This window comes from Hippocampus zosterae, chromosome 14 (genome assembly GCF_025434085.1).
Source record: "Hippocampus zosterae strain Florida chromosome 14, ASM2543408v3, whole genome shotgun sequence".
NCBI classification, from domain to species: Eukaryota; Metazoa; Chordata; class Actinopteri; order Syngnathiformes; family Syngnathidae; genus Hippocampus; species Hippocampus zosterae.
The window spans coordinates 19,146,977-19,156,925 of record NC_067464.1 but is presented as its reverse complement, the minus strand read 5'-3'; the positions used below and the strand labels follow the sequence as shown (position 1 = coordinate 19,156,925).

The 9,949-nt window shown below is 40.1% G+C and overlaps 1 protein-coding gene across 2 annotated transcripts in view; it reads left to right on the top strand.

Moving 5' to 3' along the window:
* The first annotated feature begins 5,968 nt into the window (after positions 1 to 5,968).
* adck1 (aarF domain containing kinase 1) overlaps positions 5,969 to 9,949 on the top strand; it is a 79,185-nt gene continuing 75,204 nt past the window's right edge. For both annotated transcript variants that reach the window (XM_052085763.1, XM_052085762.1), the window contains exons 1-2: positions 5,969 to 6,112; positions 9,779 to 9,918. In XM_052085763.1, the coding sequence (XP_051941723.1) occupies positions 9,787 to 9,918 (132 nt within the window). In that variant the 5' untranslated portion in view covers positions 5,969 to 6,112; positions 9,779 to 9,786. The remainder of the gene's footprint in view (positions 6,113 to 9,778; positions 9,919 to 9,949) is intronic.

Sequence of the window (9,949 nt, the reverse complement as noted above, 5' to 3'; positions counted from 1 at the left end):
AATGGGATATGAGGAGGGCGCTTCGGGAATGATAGAACGAACCCCGGAGGGAGATGGTCTCCGCTCCTCCACCCGGACCAACCGAGGTTCTAAATCATAGTAACGATGAGCCAGCATGGAGACCGTGCCACGGAGTTCCCTAATGGCTTGGCCCTGCTGACTCATCTGTTGCTCTTGTCGGGAAAGAGCGGACAAAATCTTTTCGATGTCTGCGGGATCCATGGTGGCCGGAGAATTCTGTCAGGTTCTGCCCGAAGCGATAACGATCGCTCCGTGCAGAACAAGAAAATAAAGAGTTGGATCCCCGGAAAACAGACAACGAAAGAATCTTGTCAAAACAAAGAGTGTCTTTAATGACAAAAACAGAAAGAGCCCGACAGGGAAAAAAACGGTAACACAAAACGCTGGTCAAATAAGGACCAGGAAAGAAATAAGGAAACAACCGAAAACGCTCGCCGAAAAAACAAAGTGCGAGGAACTACTGAAATAGGCAATATAAGAGAATACAATTTAGTGACTAATCGCGAATGGCAAGAGTAAAGGCCACAAGGCAAGAAGGCAACGAGTAATCTATAATCGAGGAATTAGCACGAGAGAACAATGGCACGGCGTGGAATTCTCCGGCAGCGAGATGACTGTCGGAGTCTCTTAATAAAAGAGGGTAATCAGCCCGAAATTACGGACAGGTGCGCAGATGGCGGGGGAGAAAACCCGCCACCTGCTGGCGGACACGCGACGTGACAGGAGGAGGGAGATAATGGCGTCTTCCACACCGATGCCAGGTCCAGTGCCATATATGAGAATTTAAAATGTCGGTAGACATTTTAAAAAGAATTATGGAAGATAACATCTTTGAGCTGCTTTCGCGGGCCATATAAAATTATCTGGCGGACCAGATCTGGCCCCCGGGCCTAGTGTTTGACACAGGTGATCTAAGTTGTACCCAGCAGCATCTGTCCCAGAAGGTCAAGAAGTCTCCTCACTACTCTTTTCGTCAGGAAAAAAATATATATATGAAATCCACAATGCTGCGAGTCCAGACTAATTCCATGGTTTGGTTTGTCTTTTCGCAAGGAAAAAGAATACGGAGGCTAGATCAAGACAGAGGACAGCACATCAGACAAAGTCATAAATTGGATGACATGGAAAGTAAATCTATCATCAAACTGCATCCTCGGGTCTTATGGTGCCAAGTGCATAAATGGACCCTTATGTTTGCACATGTTGTTCATTATGGACAATTCGTGATGAGCACAGAAATTATGGACAATCCATGATGAGAAGTCCAGTAACAGAACACCACTCGGGTTCTGATTGGGCGTTTCTCCCAATCACGTCATTCCAGGCTTCACTCTTATTGCCCATGTGAGCATTGAAGTCCCTCAGCAAAATGAGGGAATCCATATGGGAATGCTGTCTAGCAAGCCCTTGTGTGCAGAGCTGGCATGCAATAATTAATGACACACTCAAACATCTTTGTCCATTCAAGAGGAAACCAGTCTTTAACTTTTCCCAGTTAAAATGTTATGAACCTTTTTTTCATATTAAACTACCGGTATACTGAAATCCAAATGTATTTGTTTCCTACTGTTATAAGGCCTTGATTAACTATCCATCTGAACAATATGCAGATAACAGATTTGCAAGGAATTTACAATAAGAGTTATGTATTTTCTGGATATTTTACATCCCCCACCCCTTCCCCCCCATGTTTACAGTCAACAGACGCTTTCCAGTCTAATGGGATTTTATCCCATTAGATACTGTCTGATTGGAGAGGGACTTAATTGTCACAGCTGCACAGAAGAGTTGATGATAATACAAACTGCTTGTTGGGAGTGAGTGGGGGAATATTGATTGCATTCAGTAAAATACATATTACACACACATCATAATTTCCTGCCCAGGAAGGAACCCCCCCCCCCCCCACACACACAAACATTCCTCTTTAATAATCAAGCCACAACACGACTGTATCCTTCAACACATCCAAAATAGACAATTTACTTCCTATTTTAATTCCAGTGATTTTTCTGAAAAAAGCTGTGGATGTTTAAACGACTCCCTCCTCCAACTGATTCAAATGATCTGGATTATTGTACAGCTTCTGTAGAGCTTGCTCAAGGACATATCAAACATGCAGGATCCTGGCCCTCGAGCACAGGAATAGCCCATACCTGCTGTTTACAAATTACATTGCAGTGGCACAATTATGATTACATGTGTTTTTGTTTGGGTATTGTTTTACTATGATAAAAATGTTCAAGACCCATAGGGCAAAAAATAAACGTTTTAAATTAGACCTATTACAGAGAAAGAAGTGTGTTGATAACAACCCTGTCAAGTGTTTTTTAATGTATAATGGAGGTATGTATAATGGAATTAAAAAAATGTACAAACCCAACCTCAATTAAGTAGGGACATTGTGTCAATATTTAATTGAATACATTATAAAGACAAGCTATTTAATGTTCAAACTCATAAATGTTATTGATTTTAGCAAATAATCATTAACTTGGAATTTTATGGCTGCAACACGTTCCAATAAAGCTGGGACAGGGTCATGTTTATCACTGTGTTACATCACCTTTTATTTTTAACAAAATTCAATAAATGTTTGGGGAATTGAGCACACTCATTGTTGAAATTTTGTTGGTGCCATCATTTTCTCTTCCAATTTTCAAATCCCATTTTAAAACCCAGATTGCGTACTCCGTTTAAATTACATACAGTATCTTCTTTTTTTTACTGTGTGTAGTTTTAGCTGTGGTTTTATTGTGTTGTTCTCAGTTGTAAAGTGTTCTTGAGTGTTTTGAAAGGCGCTTATAATAAAATGTATTTTATTTTAATAAAATTCTTATTCTATTCTCTCTCTCTCTCTCTCTCTCTCTCTCTCTCTCTCTCTCTCTCTCTCTCTCTCTCTCTCATATATATATATATATATATATATATATATATATATATATATATATAATTTTTTTTTCTTATAATCTTATTCTTATGATTATTATTATTCACATTCTTGCTTGATCATAATCAGATTCATGAGGCAAGTACAAGTACAGGTATGTAAAACACACAAGAAATTTATCTTCCCAGTTGCAACCTGTCCAGAGAAACAAAAACAATGACAAAGAGAGAGACAGACAGAGCGGGAAGCTTGTTTAGCGCCCCCATATTTTAGATGTGAAAGGAAGACAATAGGGGGAACAGACAGAGCATGGCTTGAGCCTGAGGAAAAAAACCTCAGCACAATCAGCGTACATTTAAAAGACATGTGCAACAAATTTTGAGTTTACATGAATGAGGAAGATGGAAGGGGGTAGAGGGGAACACGAGGCAACCAGTGTGTCTAGCAGCTCAGTCCGTTCAACCGCTCCACGGGTCAGGTTTTATCATGAGGAGCTATTTTGGCACTGTCAGGTTCGGGACCAAACCAAATAATTAGGATTCCAAAATGCAGGCTCACTATGATTTGAAAAAAAAAGAAAAATCACACTGACAAAGTATAAACTAAAATCCTTGGTCACAAAGTGCCAGGAAGAACAATGCATAAACATACAGCGCTTGCATAAATTGTTCAATGGTCATTACTCTATGATGTCAACCTAAATTGGGTCTGCTTTTCAAGCTAAGGCTTCAGGAAAAAAAAATCAACTAATTTCGTTTACACCAGCAATAAGAGGCAGATGCTTAAAAAAATAAACAAAACAAACAAAATCCCAACAAAAAACAGGTCTCTAGTTCCTAACGCGTCTTCACTTATATATATATTTTTCTGCCATTCCTGTTGGGAGGCAGACGGGAGGGCTGTGGGGTGGAGGGATAATTGTTTGATTTTATCAATATTGTATTTAGTTATTATTTTAATGTTCCTCTAAAGGAATGGCTTTTACACCATGGTCTCTCAACGTTATTTTTAAATTAATTTTATATTTTAATAATGATAAATAATAATGAACTTTTTTATATCAAAGTCTATTGTTTTAATTACACTAATGTATGCGGTAAAATAATATCTCCAACCCGACAAAGAAAGCCGTTTGAAATCTGTGAAGCCAATCTATCACTGTCAATGTCTGGGCTCCATTGACTGGAATTGAATGAGTGATCCAGCAACTCTGTCCCAAGATGGCCACCCTATGGCGACAACACCTCGCCTCGGCTCACGGCGCGCATGTGCCATCTAGTGGCTGTAAATGTCGATGGCTGCATAAGATTAGGTCCTCGGAAGGACGCGTCCTCGGTTGTTACGTCACTTCCTGCTCGATTCAACCTAACTTGCGCCACCATTCAAGTCAACTGTCTAGATTCGCCACGGTTTATGCGGTCCTCTTCAGGCTCCATGAAGAAGAGCCTTTGAAACGTCAATCCCGCCCGCGAAGTTTTTTTCTAGAACTTGGAAACCACGTGAGGTCGGGTCGGCCTATAGAAGGGACGTCTCGCGGCCTTCTTAGGACGCAATCTATGCACTGTGAGATACCCTCTGATTGCAATGCGTTTCAATATGGCGGCAGGAGAACAACTTCCGGGACGCGGTCGACGGTTGAGACGTGTGTAAAAGACATCCTTGTCAGCATCGACTTCTGAGACAAACGGAAGGTACCATGAGAAGACGACTACTCCTTGCTGGACAAACATTGTTAGAGCAGACATTAAAAGGAGTGGGTTGCAAGTCATATGGGAAGATGCTTTCAATTCTTCGTATTCAATTCTTCTTGAAACTCTCAATTAAATTGGCATAAAACATGCTTGTGTCGTTTATTTATTTTTTGGAACATATTAAGAGAAATATATCAAAAAATATTAGCATGTATCCGAATTATATCTTTAAATAGTTGTTTAATTAAATGACACATTTTGAATGTGATCGCCTCTCAAGTGACACATTCTGGTAAAATGTAAAGAAATCCATCTTTAAAAGACTGGTCATATGAAGATCAAAGTTAACAAACAAAACAAACCTCTATCACTTGTATTTGCAAATTATTTGATGTTTTTTATCCTGATATTCACACATCTATGCTTTATAATAAACAATTATGTTTCTGGTATGTGAATTGATTGTTCTACAGAGTCTCTTAAATTTGTAGACAATAAGAAAGGCAAAATGTTTGTTGACAGATACACTGTGAGTCAAGGCTCACGGGTCACCACCAACGTGGTGGCTGTGGTAGCCCTCAAAGACCACATGAGTAGCCTGCAGTTTTTTTGGGGAAAAGCAGCTCACCGTGATTTTCAAGGAATGTACTTGGAGTGATCATTTCAAAATGTGAACACTGACTGATTATTATTATTATTTTTTTTAGAAATGGTGTTGCCTGTCCATACTTATCTGTTTCCTAATTATTCAAAGTAATTATTCGACATCAACAGTGTTTCCCCAATCATTAATACAATTTATGCTCAATAATAATCAAAAACATTTTAAAAAGTAATTTGGGCGCATTTGTTTTCAGAAGTGTCTCCAGGGAACCGTCCACAGTAATCAATACCCAAGGAGTAGCTCTCCGTTAAAACAAATATATTAGTGATCGGGGCGGCCCGGTACACCAGTGGTTAGCAGGTAGGCTTCACAGTGCAGAGGTACCGGGTTCGATTCCAGCTCCGGCCTCCCTGTGTGGAGTTTGCATGTTCTCCCCGGGCCTGCGTGGGTTTTCCCCGGGTGCTCTGGTTTCCTCCCACGTTCCAAAAACATGCGCGGCAGGCTGATTGAACACTCTAAATTGTCCCTAGGTGTGAGTGTGGATGGTTGTTCGTCTCTGTGTGCCCTGTGATTGGCTGGCAACCGATTCAGGGTGTCACCCGCCTACTGCCTGGAGACAGCTGGGATAGGCTCCAGCACCCCCCGCGACCCTAGTGAGGATCAGGCGGTTCGGAAGATGAATATTAGTGATCGACAGCACCCAATGGCCCCTTGTAGTGTCACACCTGCAACCAGAAGGTGTCAGGAGAGGATAGAGGAAAGTACCACACGAAGAAGAAAAACGAGAACTACACTACTACAGTAACCAGAGGTCTTTGCGAACACATGTCGGGAAGCTGGTGATGAGGTCAAAAACAAAACCGGCCGGCAAATGGTAACCGGTCCACGCGTGGAGACCTGCGGAAGGTAGAATGTAATCTTTTTATTGACACGTTTGTTGAGTTTAGTAGCGCTTGCGGAGTCTCGCTTGTTGAGCTCCTTTTCTATTTTATTACAAAATTCATTGCGTAACCATCGTGCACGTTTCTTGTGTTCTGAAGTAACAACCATTGAATTACGTGTTCCAAGAAACGTAAACACTAAGAAATTAAATCGGCTTTTCCTTGCACGAAAGTGCAAATAAAGACATTAATTTTGTAAGTAATTAATGTTATCACCTTTCTGTCTAATTAGACTTATTGCCAGATGAAAGGTGATATTGAAACTACAGTCTGTTGGTCTTTTAAAAATGTATCCGCTTTTAGAGGAATTTGCAAATTGGCGCACCTATTAGTGATCTATTTGATAAATATCGGCTTAAACTGATTTAGTGAACTCTAATCAAACAATAATTTTCTCTTCTATTCTGCGAACTCCACCAGGCTGTTCCCCCCTTAAAAATTTGCAACAGCGCCTCAATTGTTGGAAGACAAATATTTAATAATATGTTTTGTATTTCAATGACAGTGACAGGCAGTATGGTTGGTGACTGGTTAGCACGTCGGCCTCGCAGTGCAGAGGTGCAGGGTTCGATTTTGGCTACGGCCTTCCTGTGTGGAGTTTGCATGTTCTCCCTGTGCCTTCGTGGATTTTCTCTGGGTACTCCAGTTTCTTCCCACATTCCAAAAACATTCATGGCAGGTTAATGGAACACTCTAATTTGTCCGTATGTGCTAGTGTGATCGCGAATGATTGTTTGTCTGTGTGTGCCCTGCAATTGACTGGCAACTGCCTACTGCCTGTTGACAGCTGGGATCGGCTCCGTCATGCCTGTGACCATGGTGAGGATAAACGGATTGGGATTATTTTTACATGAAATCTACCAAATGATAGAATGGACTCTCTTCATTCATCAGAATTTTTTTCCACTCTTTCCACTATGTGGCAATCAGGAGTAGAACATAGGTGAGTTTCTGTAATTCAGCCACCCAAAATCCAAAGAGGTGTTACAAAAGCAAAAATGTTTACATCAAAGGCCACCTATTTGCTTCATTAACACCTCTAACATATGAACAATGGGTTCACTCTATAAAATTGGCTAATTCACCATGCTGAAATGGCTTTTTACTGCAACATAATGGGTTGTTTAGTGAAATACAGGGGCTCTGAATTATGGCAATTCACCAGAAGGCAGTGATAATTTTACGGTTTACCCCCAGCGAGTCCCAGGGACTCGCTAATCAGAAAAGTATGAGTCCCATTTTGCATTTAGAGAGTCCCAAATTTCAATTTCTGAAATGGTCTACTTATTCAATTGCATATGACAATAACACAAACAACAACAATATAGATTGATCCATCCACTCATTTCCTGAACCGCTTCATCCTCACAAGGGTCGCGGGGCGGGCTGGAGCCCCTCCCAGCCGTCTTCGGGCAGTAGGCGGTGGAAACCCTGACCCTGAGAAAACCCACGACCTCTGCACTGTGACGCGCTAACAACCACTGGACTTCCGGGCCGCCCATATACATCGATAATAGGTTTACTTCTTATTAACAAATGCTGCAAAAATTAAAATTATTCAGGCATACAAGATTAACAATGAACATCGGCAGCTGTGTACTCCAGGTTTATTTAACAAAATAAATGGATCAAAATATGGTGTACTCATATGGCATCATGAATACAACATACTACAAAATCTGAGTATTTTTTCCAGTCTCACACTGCAAAGATTAATTTACTGGTAATCATTAATACAGGTAAGTATTGATGTCGCTTGACATCCTCTTCCCAAGACGATGCATGCGGAATCTATTAATTTGACGAAAGAATCTAACACACATCATCGTTAGTTCTACTGACAGTTAACATTACTACACCTTGTGGCGAATGTTTATTCATAAAGTTACCATGCTACAACCAGAAAATTATAGGATAACCAATACTGTTTCATAATATTTTTCATAGTGATTAGCCTATGTATCTAATGACCAACTTGCCTCGTAATTGTGTCTCCCGTCGTATCTCGCTCTCGTGTTCTGCGCATACATCACAGGTGAGTTTAGTGATACGCCCTTCGGACGATTCATACGAAAAATCAGACTGGCATTCCCATTTCTTAAATGTCGTGATTAGTAGACTTTTGTGGGGGGGTTCGGCGGTATCTCAAACTCATCCGCGCGATTCCTCAGTTTGCACATAAAGTTATCTGTTCCGACCCTCCAACACTGAAAACAAAACAAAAATGAAAGTAAATTAGAAGAAACACACTCACACACCACACCAAAAACACACATACAGTGAAATCGCAAGACATTCGATCACGTACAGTCAACTCGTGTGTGTGTGTGTGTGTGTGTTGACTTTTATTGGAAACCATTTTTCGGGACCATCAAAATGACGCCGCGGAAATTTCCTTGCGTCCCAAAAACGCACATTATTTGGAACTGTGCGTCCCCCGGGAAAATTATGCGTCTCGGACGCGGGACGCAGAGGTAACGAGATGGCTGAGAAGGCCTCGTCATCCGTTAGTGGTTGTTCACAGGACGACCTCATTATATCTCCAACATAGTTGTCATTTTTTTCAATCATGATCAATCATTTCAATCAATCAATCACACACACACGCACATACGTTTTCAAACTCTCACAAGATATGTTCCCTGTTGGAATGTATGCTTTATATTGTCAGACAACAACTCTGTTGTACCAAGACAGTGAATAAACACGTGCCTCGATTCTCACCAGAGATTTTCTATGTATGATTGTACCTTGCAACCCTCTGCTGGCTCGTTGGATCATTACCATTTCTCAAATAAAGGGCCAGCATGTCAGAACTTACATCAGAGTCTGATGATCATACCAATATTATGGTGGCTGACATGGGCAAACGGCCGCATGCTGCAAACAGAAGAATGCTCGAAACAAACAAACCAAAAAGGCAAGACGTTTACCCGTTTGCAGCATTTCTTATTTGCAGCTTTTTTGATTTGGAGTTGTTATGTGTGGTTTTTAGTTTGTGTTTGTGTTTTTCTGTTTGAATCTTTTTTTTGTCTGGAGCATTCTTGTGTTTGCAGCATTCGTCTGTTCGCAGTGTGTTTCCCCGTGTAGCCACAGTACAATATGAAGCTCCCACCCCCACCCCGTATAAAATAATAGTTGTAAAATAGTTAAATGCTAATGTTTTTTTAAGTCACTTTTGGCATTTAATGACTTAACAGTATAATAGTGATTTGATCCAACCATTGTTTCTTTGTAAAATATTTATATACTGTATGTATGTATTTATTTAATTTTGGGCATTTAATGACTTAACAGTCTGTATGTATGTTTGTACTTTGTTTATTTATTTGACATTAATGTTGTTGGAAGACAGTTCATATATATACTGTATATATATTATATATATATATATATATATATAATATATGAATAGTGTTCATTTTAATATCTTTTTGGGTGTTTTTCAAAACAAAATATAATAATAACAATACTCTTTAAGTGCTGAGTTGATAAGGAGTGTCCTAATAGTATTGTCATTAAAATCTTAACAATACCGATTCCAAGTGAGGATTGCACTGTAATCTGTGAACAATATTGTCATGATCTAAAATGAAACAGCTTACATATATTTTTTTTCCCGATCTCACAGTGCCACGAATGGCTCTTCGGCTGCTCAAAGTCCCCACTCTGGCAACAGCAGTGTTTGCCTCTTCTGGATTTTACCTCTACAAGAAACGACTTGATTTCAATGATCTAAGTTTGATCCGCTTTGGACGGGCTGCTGCAACTGTAAGATATTGCATTTATTGAGTGTGTTTTG